The sequence below is a fragment of the Condylura cristata genome, unplaced genomic scaffold (genome assembly GCF_000260355.1).
Source record: "Condylura cristata isolate star-nosed mole 26May11 unplaced genomic scaffold, ConCri1.0 scaffold00037, whole genome shotgun sequence".
NCBI classification, from domain to species: Eukaryota; Metazoa; Chordata; class Mammalia; order Eulipotyphla; family Talpidae; genus Condylura; species Condylura cristata.
The window spans coordinates 3,929,645-3,944,091 of record NW_004567138.1 but is presented as its reverse complement, the minus strand read 5'-3'; the positions used below and the strand labels follow the sequence as shown (position 1 = coordinate 3,944,091).

Genomic DNA, 14,447 nt, shown 5'->3' with positions numbered 1-14,447 from the left:
ATTGCCTGGTAGTGTAAGGGCTTAAGTCTCCGCACTATGAAGCTAGCTGCAGCCATTGCAGTATGATCCCCAGATTTCCTTGGATAATCATTAGTGGCTACTTAAGACAATTTTTCTGTAAACAAACTATGCCTGTTCTTCCTGGCTCTACACTTCGAAAACAAATCTGTGTCATTGCCTATAAATGTTTACATGTCTGAAGACTGTCAAGTTTTGAAAACCATAGCCAGTGTTTTTCTACATGTTTTCACTAAGTCTTTTTCCTAAAATACCCAGCCAAGTAGTTGACCCACCTGACACAGCAGACCTGTCCTCTCTCTCCTGCAGCTCCACTCAGCAGTGTGTCTTAATAGACCTTACTGTTCTGCTCCCTACTCTATCTCTGGTGAATCCTCTCACTCTCCAACACGCACATCTCTGGTCTACACCCCAAATGTTGTATACATAAATAAAATAAATCTTTAAAAAATAATAAAAATACAACCAGAATGATCTCTACCCAAAATCTTACTCCCTATTGGTGTAACCACCAGTGATAATTTACTATATATTTCAATTGTTTTCTGTTCTATTTGTATATGTTAATACACATGAATGGGCATGAACCACCCTCTTACTGGGATGTATGCAAACCTTAACTATTTCTTGACAAAAATAGGATCTCATGTTTTGCAAAATTATTAACATATGTGGGCATCTTAAATAAGTGGCTATAAGTAGGTTCCTTTCTTCAGAACATAATATAGCATGCTAAGTATTAGTACCATATATTATTTTTTTAAGGAAAATATAAAATGGGAACGGTGAATTTTGGTGAATATCGGCTGGACTTACCTTGTGACATGAGCTATTTCCCCTGGTTCTCACCTGGGGCCAAGTCATTTCTCAGAGACCTGCTCTGTCCTCTGTGTAATTTTGTTTGCCCTTGGATAATCTTTACTGGCTACTTAAGACAACTTTTCTGTAAACAAACTATGCCTATTCTTCCTGCCCTATTCTCCATAGCATTGCCTATAAATGGTCACATGCCTAAAGACTGTCAAGTTTTGAAAACCAAAAGCGTTTTTCTACCTGTTTTCACCAAATCTTTGCCCCCAAATCTCCAGTAATCTAAATTCTGTTTTAAATATCCTCCCCACCCGTATTCTTGGCCCCGCAAAGCTGCTTATTTAAAAGAATGAAATCTGAATTTATAGTACGTTTTACTTAGCAATTGATTTTATAAATACCAGTCTCACAGTCGTTGGATTCAGTGTGACCTTGTGTGTTTGGGTTTTTTTGGTTGGTTTGTTTTTGTTGTTGTTTCCACTTCTCAAATGTGTAGATGGTATGGGTTAACCATTAGGATGATTTACCTTCAGAAATTCTGTGTCCGAATAAAATAAGTAAGAAGGTAGGTAGTGGGGGGGAGGTGGGGTGGGAAGGAGACAGCTCAAGCAGGGGAGGGAAGAGCGCACGAGATTATGGTGATGGTGCATGAGTGAATTAGTGGTGGGAATTTGTTTTTTAAAGATTTTTTTTTTTTAAGACTTATTGATTTATACATATAAGATCTGGGGTTCAAGCCAGAAATGTGGGAGGTAAGAGGGTTCACCAGAGGCAGAATGGGGAGCAGAACAGGTAGATTGACTGAAACCCACTGCTGAAAGGAGCAGCAGGTGAGACAGGAGAGGTCTGCTGCGCCATGTGGGTCACCTCCTGGCTAGAGATCGAACTCAAGTTCTGCAGTGGCTGCAGATAGCTTCATAGTGCTGTGCATTAACCCTTTGTACCACCAGGGTGGGCCAGGGGTGGGTCTTTTATGGGGAGCTGTATGTGAGAGGAGAAAGCACACATTGTACAAAAATGAACAATGATGTAAAATATAATTTTTTTTTAAAGTCAATAGTAAGGTTAAATTGATACAGCACAACTGCCTGAAATTGGAGTCACAGAGTTGTCCGTGCCTGAGATTCCACTGTGATGGAACTTGGCCTGCTTCCTTGCTGTGCTCTGGGAAACCTGCTGTACTCATTTCCTACCCTTCATCTGTTTGCTTTCAGAATGAAGAGTGAGTGTGGGAGAGTTTGAAAGCAAAGCACGGAGTCATGAAGATAATTAAATATAATATAATTCTCTTAATGAGTCTTTTAAGCCAGAGAAGGGAACAATGAGAAGCTCCTTTTTTGATGTGCTGATGAGTTTATGACAGCAGAAAGTCAGGGTGCTCCTGTGGGTCCCAGAATGAACCCCAAGTTGGGGATGTGGATTCAGATCTGCAGCTGGCTAATAGCATGACTCACAACAAGTTGCTTCCCTCACTGTTCTTGTTCATAAAAGAAAGGAATTGAATGAAATTACTGTATAGTGTCCCATCCAGATCTTTTCTGTGGTTCTCTATGATTTTTTCTGCAAAGTGGTACAGACGATTTTTTTTTTTTTTTTTAGATTTATTTACTCTGGCCCTCCCTGGTGGCGCAGCAGGTTAAAGCACTGCACTAAGAAGCTTAAGCCACTTCCACATGAGTTCAATTCCCACCTGCCCCGGAGGAGATCCACATGGCGTGGCAGACCTCTCCTGACCCACCCGCGGCTCCCCTCAGCAGTGTGCTTCGTTGATCTGCCTGTTCTGCTCCCCGCTCTGTCTCTGGTGAATCCTCTCACCCTCCACATCTCTGGCCTGTACCCCAATTCTATATGAAAAAAAAAAAGATTTATTTACTCTTACAGAACTGGGCTATAGGCCGGAGGTGTGGTAGGTGAGAGATTCACCAGAGACAGAGTGGGGAACAAAACAGGCAGATCTACTGAAATACACTGCTGAGGGGAGCAGCAAGCAGGTCAGAAGAGGTCTGCCTCACTATGTGGGTCATCTCCCTGGCGGGAGATCAAACTCGTGCTACCGTGACTTCAGAGAGCTTCATTGTACAGTGCTTTAACCCATTATGCCACTGAGGAGAGCCCAGATATAGATGATTTTTAGGCTGAGATCTGACTAAGAGTAAATCTGTATATAGTTCAAAGGTAAAAAAGAAAATTGTACAGATTTCCGTAAGCATCATTCTTACCACTCTTGCCTTCCTCCCGCTTACCCCAGGACTATGTGGTGAACGTAACAGAAGAATTCCTGGAGTTCATCTCAGATGGAGCTCTGGCGATTGAGGTGTGGGGTCACCGCTGTGCTGGAAATGGGAGCTCCCTCTGGGAAGTGGATTCTCTCCACGCGAAGACAAGAACACTGCATGATAGGTGTGTGGGTGGCCCACATCGGACACAGGGGGGACAAACACTGGGTGTTTGTTAAGAAATCAGTGTCTGTGAGTCTCTTTCCTCCTTTGTGAAATGGAAGTGATAGCAGGAGCCACCGGGGGGTGAAGAAATTCGGTGAGGAAGGGCAAGTTTTTTTTTATCAAATAAGACTGAAACAATCTGTATCTTTGCGTCACACCATTCATGAAGCTTGATTTGAGAGGGGTCATGGCTTGAAGTTAAAACTGTCAAGCTTATAGAAGAAAACAGAAGGCTGCCTGCATCACTTGGTGATAGTCAAGAGATTCTCAGAGAGGCCAGACAGCATTTACCATGGAGGTAAAAGTTTTAAGTTGGGCTTAACGAGACATCATTGTAAAACTGGATTGACAAGTCTGGGGGAAAGCCAGCAGTTATAGTGTTGATCATTTGTCTTATCGGTGACCAGCAATCCCACCCTAAGGTATTTAGGAAATGGAAAACATAATTCCATAAACAGATTTGCACACAAATACTCGTGGCGGCTCTAGTCATGACACCCCTAGCTGCAAATAACCCAGCGCCCTGCAATGAGATTCTCACGATGTGAGAATGCCCACATTGGAGAAGTAGTCCTAAATAGACTATTACTCAGCAATAAAAAAGAAGGAACTGTTGATATCCACTTGAATGAATCTCAAAATCATCTTGAGTCAGAGAAACCAGACCTAAAAGAATACATACTGCATGATTCCATTTACATGAAGTTCTGGAACAGGCAGAATTGATCTTTGAGGTTTTTGTGGCTGCTAAGGATGGTGTGAGGAATGGGAATGGGGAGGCTTATGAGCAGACTTTGGGGCAATGGGTGGGTTACTCAGGTATGCATTAAACTCCTCGAACTCTGGACATTTTCTTGAATGTAAGTTTTACTTCACCTCAGTCAACAAGGTTCTTTTGATCTGTGTGTGTATGGGTAGAAGAACTGGGGAATAAGCCAGAGGAGGGAGATGAGACAATTCACCAGGGACAGAGTGGGGAGCAGAACAGGCAGATTGCCTGATATACACTGCTGAGGGGAGCAGCGGGCGGACAGGAGAGTTCTACTGTGCCAGGTAGGTCCGCTACCTGACTGGGGATCAGACTGATGTCACAGGGGTGCTAGAGCTGAGGCTTAACCCCCAGACCGCCATTGAGGCCCCCTATAAGGTTACACTAAGAGCTAAATAAGAAGAGAATCTGCAGCATGCATATAGCACAGTGCCTAACACGTCTCAGTGCTCAGTGCGTGCTGGCTTGTTTCTGTTACTGCTAATGTCCTGGGAAATGACATTGCCGACATGTGTCGCTGCAGGTGGAACGAAGTCACTCGCAGGATAGAAATGTGGATCTCCATATTGGAGCTGAACGAGCTGGGGGAGTATGCTGCAGTGGAGCTCCATCAGGCGAAAGATGTCAACACAGGAGGCGTCTTTCAGCTCAGACAGGTACTCCGTTCCCTCTGACGTGGTTCACGTTTTCTCCCTGTCCCACCCTTAAACACTTTCTGGAAATGTTCTAATTGTTTGGCGGCTCTTTGTCCCCGAATTCTTTTCCCTTCCTTTATCCCCTGCCGTCCTGGCTCACCCTACCATTCCCGGCACCCACGCCTCCATTGCGCCCCCTGCACCCTCATCGCTGCAGGGCCACTCCCGGAGAGTGCAAGTCACCGTGAAGCCCGTGCAGCATTCAGGGACGCTGCCCCTCATGGTTGAAGCCATCTTGTCAGTGTCCATCGGCTGTGTGACTGCCAGGTCCACCAAGCTCCAAAGAGGGCTGGACAGTTACCAGGTGAGACCGACCGATTTGAAATAGTATTTAACAAAGTTTGGTTGATGCAGAATGAAGGCGCCAGTGAGCTAGGGTGGAGACGTGTTTGGGAATGCGGCAGAACTCCCTGCCTGAAACAGATCTTCTCACCACTCCCTGCCTTCTTTCTGGACTTAAAGTCCTTTATTGGAGGGAGCAAAGAGGGGAGGGGGCCCAGTGGATATTGGTGCTTTGGTGGGGAGGGCGTGTGATGTGATAATATGCATCTGGAGAGGTGGGAACCTACCCACGTGAGTCAGCTACCTTTTCCTAAAGCAGTCTTCCTTCTTTAAACCTTTCAGGAAGAGGTTATTTCATAGTTAAAAGAAGTAAATAAAGTACTATATGAGCTTAGTGTTGTTGAATTATTTTTATTGATAAGCACTTGTATTAATGCTTTAGCACTTACCGACTTTGGACACATTTTGTTTTGTCTGACTCACATTATTTGGAGTGTTTGCCAGAACTCCCTGGTAATTACTAGGTCTTAGAAAGCCTTCCTTTCCCTCCCCACCCCCCCCACTTTTTTTTTTTTATTAAAAATTGGCCTTGTGGCTCTTTTTGTCCATTAAGTCTACAGTTTCTAAATCTTCTGTTTCAAGAAGTAAAAATATAAAAAAAACAAAAAACCTTTAAGCATTGATCTTAATAAGCTCTGTCAGAGGCATCAGGCCTTGAGACTGAGGCCCAGGAGGAATTCGCTCCCCAACCCTGCGCCCCCACCTTCGCCAGAGGGGTAAGCCAGAGCGCTCACTGTCCAGACCACCATCGTGCTGGAAAGGAAACGTGGATTCTGGGCACAGGCCCAGCCCATTCCAGACTCATCTTCAGTCCTCACTTCCTTGTGGCTTCATGATTTTCAGGCAGAGATTTCTGAAAGACAACAAGCACTGTCATGGGTGAGTGGCCTGTAAGGAAGGCCCAGCTTCCTTCCCCACCCCCATGCCAAATTCCCTGGCAGTGTGCAGTTGGGGAAGAAGCTTTTCCACTAGACTTTTCTATGCGTTGAGTAAGAAACTGAGTGATTTGTATTCTCACCCCCATCGAGGCCTTCTTCTGGCCATCAGCCTTGGATGGCTTGCAGAGCCTGAGAGGAACAGTGAGTCCATCAGGGAAGCGTGTGGCTGCTTAGGACAGTTGCCTTACTGAGTGGCTGTCTTGGCAGGGGAATTCAGGTTTCAGATTCCTTGTTCCGCTCCTCCAAAACCATGAGGTGTAGGTTTAGTTACGCTCTGAGCTCTCTGTGCAGCTCAATTTCACGGCTTAATACATTTCTGATCTTAGATAAAACTTTGAATCTGTGCTTCCTAAAGACTATGGATCATTAACTAAATCTTGTTTAAGGTGCATTGTAAGGATAATTTGCACATTTTAAATTATTTCTACCTCTCAGATTAAAAGTTTTGTTTTTTTTTCTTCAAAATATGAGTTCTCAAATATCAGCCTTTTCCCAGTGCTCAATGTTGTTTAAAGAGTATACGAGCACATGTAAATTTAAAATGTAACTGTTTTAAAACTTTCTTTTTCTTTGCCGTTCTACTCAAGGTCATGCCAGTAACTTTTCTGCTGCTGATATAAGACTAGAACTATTCAGATACAGTAACTCAAGCCAGAAAACACTGTTTCCACAACAGTTTTCCATTAGGAAAACTCAAACTAGCTTTCAGTTAGAAGTACTTCTTAGTCTAAAAATTAATGATAAATTAGAGCTATATATTCTTTATTAATATGGAGAATTATATCAAGAAAAATTAGCTCAAGTATTAAATTTACATTAATAAGTGAATATGCTACCAGATTAAAATCAAAATGTGTTTTGAGTCTACACAGAGAATAAGTTGAATAATATTTGCAAAGTGCTTTTTAAAAAATTATCATTTAACTATTTTTTTTACAAAGTTGATATACTTTTTTTTTTTTTAAAGATTTATTTTTTTGTGCATACAGAACTGGGGTACAGGCCAGAGGCTCAGGGGCGGTGAGAGGCTTCACCAGAGACAGAGTGGGGAGCAGAACAGGCAGATCGACGAAGTACACTGCTGAGGGGAGCAGCGGGCGGGTCAGGAGAGGTCTGCCACGCCATGTGGTCACCTCTGGGGCAGGCGGGAATTGAACTCATGTGGAAGCGGCTTTAGATTCTCAGTGCTGTGCTTTAACCCGCTGCGCCACCAGGGAGGGCCTCATTTAACTATTTTAAAACACTTGTGGGAAAAGTTTGTCTTTGCTATGACTAGGCAAGTTTACTGTTTGAATATTAACTCTCCAGTAACTTTAGAACTATGAAGAACATTGAGGGGCCTCCCTGGTGGCACAAGGGGTTAAGTCACAGCATTATGAAGCTCTCAGTAGCTATTGCACCAGTTCGATCCCCAGTCAGGCAGGTGACCCACATGGTGCAGCAGACCTCTCCTGTCTCACTCTCTGCTCCCCTCAGCAGTGTACTTCACCTGTTCTGCTCCCCATTCTGTCTGTGGTGAATCCTCTTACCATAACCTCCCCCCCACACACACACACCCCTCTGGCCTGCACCCCAGTCCTTGTATGCATAAATAAATAAATCTTTTTTTAAAAAGCCATTGACACTTCCCCCAACATTCTCTTTGAGTCGAACGTGCCTCTCCAGGAATAGATATTCTCTGCAGGTGGAGATTTCCTGATTCTTATTTTCAAAGGAAAACTGTCTCAGCAAAAGCCTTGTTATTTTCAGCACAATACTGTTTTGCCAAATGTTTTTTGTGAAATTTTGTGAAAAGTTTACATAACCATAAAAATGCTGGTGTGGGTTTAGGACGGTTAAGATTTTTCTCAGCCACTCGGCGTGGGGTGCTGCTCTAACACTGGGTATGACAGGTGCACATATCACCCGTGCTCGGCTGCTATGGGACTCTGGGAACTTGTGTGGGTGCAGCCTCAGGTCCCCCGTGGCTTATCAGTGGGGTGATGACATCCATGACAGTGGTTGATGCAGGGAAAGAGCACTGAGGTGGGTCACCTGAGCCGCTCACAGAGCTCACCTGTCTCCACCTGTGTGGTGTCTGGGTTCAGTTACTTTCTCCTGCGGGCCAGAGTTACCTCATGGCTAAAACTCAGAGGTTAAGCAACTGAGTCTCTGAAGTCCCATCGCATTTTGTCATTGTGTCTTCCTGAGCCCGTGCTAAACTGTGTCCAGCAAGCAGCTCACCCATAAATATGCAGCAGCTACTCACATCTCAGTGCAGAAGGCCTACTCTACCAATACTGGTTCCGAGTGTCATCCTAAGAGCATTCTTTATTAAATGACTGTTTTCTTTCTTTCTTCTTTTTTTTTGGAAATTTTTTTTTATGACAGTTTATTTTTACATCATTTTGTACATTTTTTTTCCATCTCAATTGTAATCCCTGCAGGTTTCCCATCACCAAGTCACCCATGTGCCATCACCATAATCCCATGCACTTCCCTCCCTAACCCCCCGCCCCCCCCCTTTTTTTCCCTTTCCCCTCTCCTCCCCCTCAAAATGTCTCTGGTATGTGGTTTTCATTATTTTTGTTATTTTCTCGCCTGGTCCATTTTACTCCTGCTATGAGTGAAACCATCCGGTATTTTTCTTTCTCTTTCTGGCTTATCTCACTAAGCATGATCTTTTCCAGCTCCATCCAAGTTGCTGCAAAAGACATGTGTTTCTCTTTTTTTGGCTGCTGAGTAATATTCCATTGTATATATGTACCACATCTTTTTAATCCAGTCATCTACTTTTGGGCATTTGGGCTGCTTCCATGTTTTTCCAATTGCAAATAAAGCAGCAGTAAACATGGGGGTGCAGGTGTTTTCTTTATTTTTAAAAGATCTTCAATTCTCTAAGTTGTTAGACATAAGTGATAAGTAATAGATACATAATGACAGATAAGATTAAATCCACAAAACTTTCTTCTGCGATTCAGTTAAAGATGTTGTAATGCTGCTGTTGTGTGTACTGTGCATTGTAGTGTGTGTGTTAAGCTTAAAGATGTATGTCCTTGTGTGCTGTTCGAGAAACAAAATGCATGTCCTTTGTGTTTATTTTTTTCCTCCCAGAGAGATGATGAGGATGGTGATGATATGGATAGTTATCAGGTATTACTGCTGCTGTCCGTCTGTGGCATGGGGCACAACTATTGCTAATTGCCAGCATCCGCCAGGCAGAGGCCCAGAGGAGGGGAGAGCTGTAGTGCAAGAATATGCACTTTTTCACTCGCTTGGGATTTGCTGGAATCATAATCAGAGAGGCAATGCTATTTTACGGGTCTCTCTGCTGGTTCAAAACTTATGACCAAATACAGCATTTCTGCTATGCCCTCTTGAATTACCAGCTTGTAAGGCCTTTCTAAGCAAAAGTATTATCACTGTATTAAGTATTGGTGATTACCTATCCCTAATCTGTGATTAGATGCTTTTCTTCCCTGTGCAAAACTGCTCTCAGCGCCTCACATCTAAGAGACCAGGATTTTTCTAATAGGCCATTTTACTTTATGGCTTATGCTGGACAGGAAAATCAAAGACACCTTATGCCCATGGTTTTATTTAGCTAGTTTTCTTCTCTCATAGAAGACCAAGCTTAGTTATCCATAACTTAGAGGACTTAAACCTCAGCCTGTTCTTTTTGGAAATGTAAAACGGTAGAAAGGCAAACATGTTGTGTTCACTGAGTCTCACTGACCGACTGCTACTATGGAATGTGGCGTCACAGTAAAGCAGGTGACCACCCAGCACGTAGCTCCCTGAGTCTGGCTCCCAGTCTTTGAGCTTAAAGCTCTCTGTCTAGTTGTGCCTCCCTGTGTGCACAGCGTGGGTCCGTTACAGGTAAAGCCTCGGGCTCCACAGGTGTGTGCACTTGCTGTCTCTTCTTGAAGGTCAGAGTAGAATTGGGCCAGTCAGAAATCACTGGACCAGAACTGGTGGATTGCTCTCTCTCCAACTAGGAAGCAAGCAAGCAAACAAAACAAACTTGGGGGGAATACCAGTATCCCCTTGGATCTCAGCAGTGCCATGAACTAACGTTCCTCGGCTGTCTGTGTGCTTCCTGCCGCGTGTTCAGGGTGAAGGCCAGAGGCTGCTTCCGGGAGCCCCTAAAGCATGGCTGGCTGCATGTGGGGTTTTGCATGGGAGATTTCCCGTTAGCTTCACGCTAGTGGTTGAAGGTGAACTCTTTGCAGCAAGTTGGGGAGGTTCTCTGCAGAGACCTATTTGCATTTCAGAAAACACTTGTTATCAGGCCATTGAACTATCAACAATGAAAGTGCCTGCTGTTTTCCATTCCACTCCTTGTACATGGTTTGGGCTCCGTCCATGGTGTCCTACTGCTTGGAAATCCAAATCCTCTATTGAATATTACAGTTTAAACACATACACACACACACACATACACGTACGCCATATAAGAATCAACCAGCAGCTGGTATCATGTGGGCTTCTCTTGCTTTTAAGTATGATTTTCTTTTTTGGAAATTCAGAGACTCTGGTTTCTGAGTATCAGGGTCCTCCATAAGCATGCAATGTTACTGAAGCCTCTCTGCTTTCTCGCATAATTAATCACCCAGCAATGTTCAATGGCCTTTCCTAATGAAAAGTTTCCTAATCAAGTTAAGCCTCTCTTTTTTAAAAAAAGGAATAGATGTCGATGTACTCTACAATAAAATGTTTTCCTGCCCTGCCAGGAAGAAGATTTAAACTGTGTAAGAGAGAGATGGTCTGATGCCCTCATTAAACGACGAGAATACTTAGATGAGCAGATTAAAAAAGTCAGCAATAAAAAAGGTACGTGAGACTCGGCTCTTCCCTGCAGGAAGCTTTTGCTCTTTGAGACAATGCTAGGAGATTTTCTTCCCTTGATCAGACAACAGTTAGTTTTCTGACCGTGTAATCATTACAGATATTGATGGATCCTATTGTACCATGTTGTCTTAAGGAGCCTCTGAATTTAAAAGGAACACATTTTCATAAAACTCTGATGAACTGACATTAAACATCTAACTCAAATACCACTGTGGTGAATGGAGGTGTGCTCAGAACCGAGAACAGTCAGCAGCTAAAGGGTCACCCAAAACCATAGCATATGGAGGTCAGCGCACAGCTTCTCCTAGGGGTGGTCAGGCGCTTAGCTGATTCAGGGTGATCTGAAGCTGGCTGGCCGCCCCCTTGTTTCCCCAGCTCTGGCTTGCTTATGCCGGCACCGGCCACTCAGATTCCAGAGTAGAAGTATGCACTCAGCCCCCTGGACCCTCCTGCCAACATTGGGACCCCTCATTGCAGTGAATTCTGCCCCATAGGACATATTATGAATGCTAATCTGTGCTATGTAAAAATCCCCCCCAGTAAAACATCTTGGTGTGAGTTGGGATCTGATCAGCCTGCTAATGACAGTTCATCTTGGTCATACCTGGGTTGCTCCGGAGTTGAACTGTGGGTGAGAGGATTTCAAAGTCTGTCAAGTGAAATCCCTTTCACAGTGAGCATGAGGGAAAATCAGGTTAGTTTATGAGGGTTTTGAATCTGCTGCCTTCATAAAGTGGTGTTTGTCACACCCATTATTTCATTCGCCCCTTCCAGCAAGTATGTGAATAGGGCGACTTGGAGTATACCTGCTTGATAGGTTAGGAAGTTAGCAGCATCTGTCCAAACTTCCCCCAAATTGCAGAGTGAGGGGTGTGGTCCAGCCTCTTCTGCTCTTTCTGTCTGTCCGTCCATGGGGCTGGCAGCCAGACTCCCTTTTTGGAACATAGTGGGTGTCATTTAATCCACTGGTGACTGTCACTCAGTAAAGATCCGGGCCCTTCCTGGTGGCGCAACTGATTAGGACGTAGCACAGCAAGCTAGCAGCAGGCGCTTCAGTGTGAGTTCAATCCCCGGCCCCGGAAGTGACCCACATGGCACTGCAGACCTCTCCTGATGCGCCCGCTGCTCCCCTCAGCAGGGTATTTCGCCCATCTGCCTGTTCTGCTCCCCACTCTGTCTCTAGTGAAGCCTCTCACCTCCCCTGCACCTCTGGCCTGTGCCCCAGTCTGTATGCATAAATAAATAAATCTTAAAGAGAAAAAGATCCATTGATTTTAAACTCAGAGACTACTTTCTCCCTTCGTGCGCTCATTCCCTCGCTCTGACACACAGAGAAGTCAGAGGACGACTTGGAGCGGGAAGCCCGGCTGGTGGAGCAGTGGGTCGGGCTGACGGAAGAAAGGAACGCAGTACTGGTGCCTGCACCCGGCAGCGGGATTCCCGGGGCGCCTGCAGACTGGTGAGTCCTTCTCACAGGCCTCGGAGGCTGGTGTGGGTGAGTGGCAGGAGTCATACCAGTGACTTTGCCAGTAAATGTCAGCTGGCACAGGGTGCCAGGGAAGGGCCACCCTCTGCACTGCTGCTTGCCTGGCCTTTTCCCCTGTCTCGTGGAAAGCCGGAGAGCATGGCCGGGAGTTCAGTACCTCCCTCCGCAGCTCCTTGGCATAAGCAAATTGGACATGGCTTCCTGATCTTCAAAAATCTCTGATTTGGACTCAAAAGAAGGACATTCTCAAAGTGTCCTTGAAAGGGCAATCGCTCTTATTCTCCCCAGTGCCTGTTTGTTTAGGGCACTGCCATCGAGAAGTACTTGGCAGTACATGGTCTCGGCCCAGTGTGGACTCAATAACAAGCCGCATGGCAGCCCAGTGCTGGAGTCAGCTTCCAGCTGCAACTCAATGACCCGTTGCCTGAACTTATTGGGGGCAAGTTTTGACTTTTTCCTGATCTTTGTTCGGTTTCCTGGTATTCCTCCCATAAGTGAAATCACTTGATAGTTGTTTGTTTTCTCTCATTTCACCTAGTGTACTCCCTTTCCAGCACCATCCGTGTTGTTGCAAATGGCATGGGTTTATCCTTTTTGATCTTCCTAATCTCTTCATGGAGCTACCTTTTTGGTACTGTTTAAGGATTTGTCCATAGTGGCCATTCATTAAATGGTAATTCCTGCTACTGCTTCTTCCCCACTCTTTTTACATCATTGTTCTTTTTAGGGCAACATTTGATTTCTCCCTCTGGTATAATCCCCGTAAAATTCCCACCACCAAATCACCCATGAATGGTCACCACAGTCTCTTGTACTCTTCCCACCCCTGTTTCACCCGTTCTCCCCCCTCCCTCACCGCCGGATGCCTCAGGTCTGTGCTTTGCCTGCACGTTTGGTCTTTTTCCTGGTTCTTTGTTCAGTTTCCCTGGATTTCCCCTATAAGGGGACAACCTCAATATACGTCCCCTTATTTCCCCTATAATACAGGGACACCATTCAATATTTTCCTTTTCCCCTCTGACTTCTTTCATTTAGCATAATCCCGTCCGGCTCTATCCAGTTGCCACAAAGGCATGAGTTTATCTTTTTGGATCACCAAGTAGTATTCCGTTGTGTATGTAGACCACCTCTTCTTGATCCACTCATCTGCTGCTGTTCTCAATACAGCTGAGGCCTTTCACAGACATCGGAGTCCTTTTGAATACAGACTGTATATGTCCCGATGGCCTCTTTAGGTGAGACCATAAGTGATGTTACTTGTGTCCATAATGAAAAGTGAAAGTGTAATCCCTTCCATGGTATCACGAACCCAGAACATCGGAATTTGCAGGCACATCGTTGGGGAGCTGCTGGTCCTTCCTGTGACACAGGACCCCACAGGCCACGTGCAGTACCTCTACCAGCCTCTCAGTACAGATGGTCAACTTGTTCTAGGCTTGTTCTGCTCCAAGTTCTCTCTAATGCAGGGGTTCAGGGGGAAATTCCCTCACTGCTCTTTCACTCTTCTTGCTCTGGTTGAGCAAACAAGTGAATATCACACAGATTAGCAGGAGAAAAATATCAAAGTTAATTACAGAGTGTGGAGAATGTACATGACTGTAAATCCTTGAGTAATGGGACAAACTGAGTGGTTAGATCCTGAGTTAAGGAATGGGTAGGGGGCCTGGAGAGGAAGGTGAGCTCACAATACGAGGAGAAGGTGACTTCCTAGGACAAAACCACTTGTTCTGGAACTTTGCCTGTCTTCACATGGGTGTCCCTGATAAAAATGTTATTTCTGGAGCTGCCCACGAATCTGAGGAAGCTTCATTCTTTAAGGTTCTGGTAGACAGTTTCTCCCAAGACTTTCAAAGCCTTCATGGGCCTTAACTTCTTGTGCCAAGGTCACACTTACTAGAAAAATCCTGCTCAGGAGAAGTTTATGTGAACTTTTTTATGGAAGGCCTGTGCTACACAGTTCTCCCTCCTGTCATTAGAGGAGTGTTTCAAACCAGATCACTTTGAATATTTATAAAAGTCAGAGTCCTCGACCCCATTCCCAGTTACTCTGACTCAGAAGAGTGAGGATGAGCCCAGGCTTTTCATGGGTGATTCTAATGCCGATGAGCCATTTCTTTT

General features: G+C 44.9%; 1 protein-coding gene across 1 annotated transcript in view; it reads left to right on the top strand.

Moving 5' to 3' along the window:
• Positions 1–14,447, top strand: part of KIF13A (kinesin family member 13A) — a 196,887-nt gene that overhangs the window by 160,248 nt on the left and 22,192 nt on the right. Inside the window, exons 21-26 of the mRNA XM_012732923.1 lie at positions 3,077–3,228; positions 4,562–4,694; positions 4,891–5,037; positions 9,107–9,145; positions 10,726–10,825; positions 12,176–12,302. Of these exons, the coding sequence (XP_012588377.1) occupies positions 3,077–3,228; positions 4,562–4,694; positions 4,891–5,037; positions 9,107–9,145; positions 10,726–10,825; positions 12,176–12,302 (698 nt within the window). The remainder of the gene's footprint in view (positions 1–3,076; positions 3,229–4,561; positions 4,695–4,890; positions 5,038–9,106; positions 9,146–10,725; positions 10,826–12,175; positions 12,303–14,447) is intronic.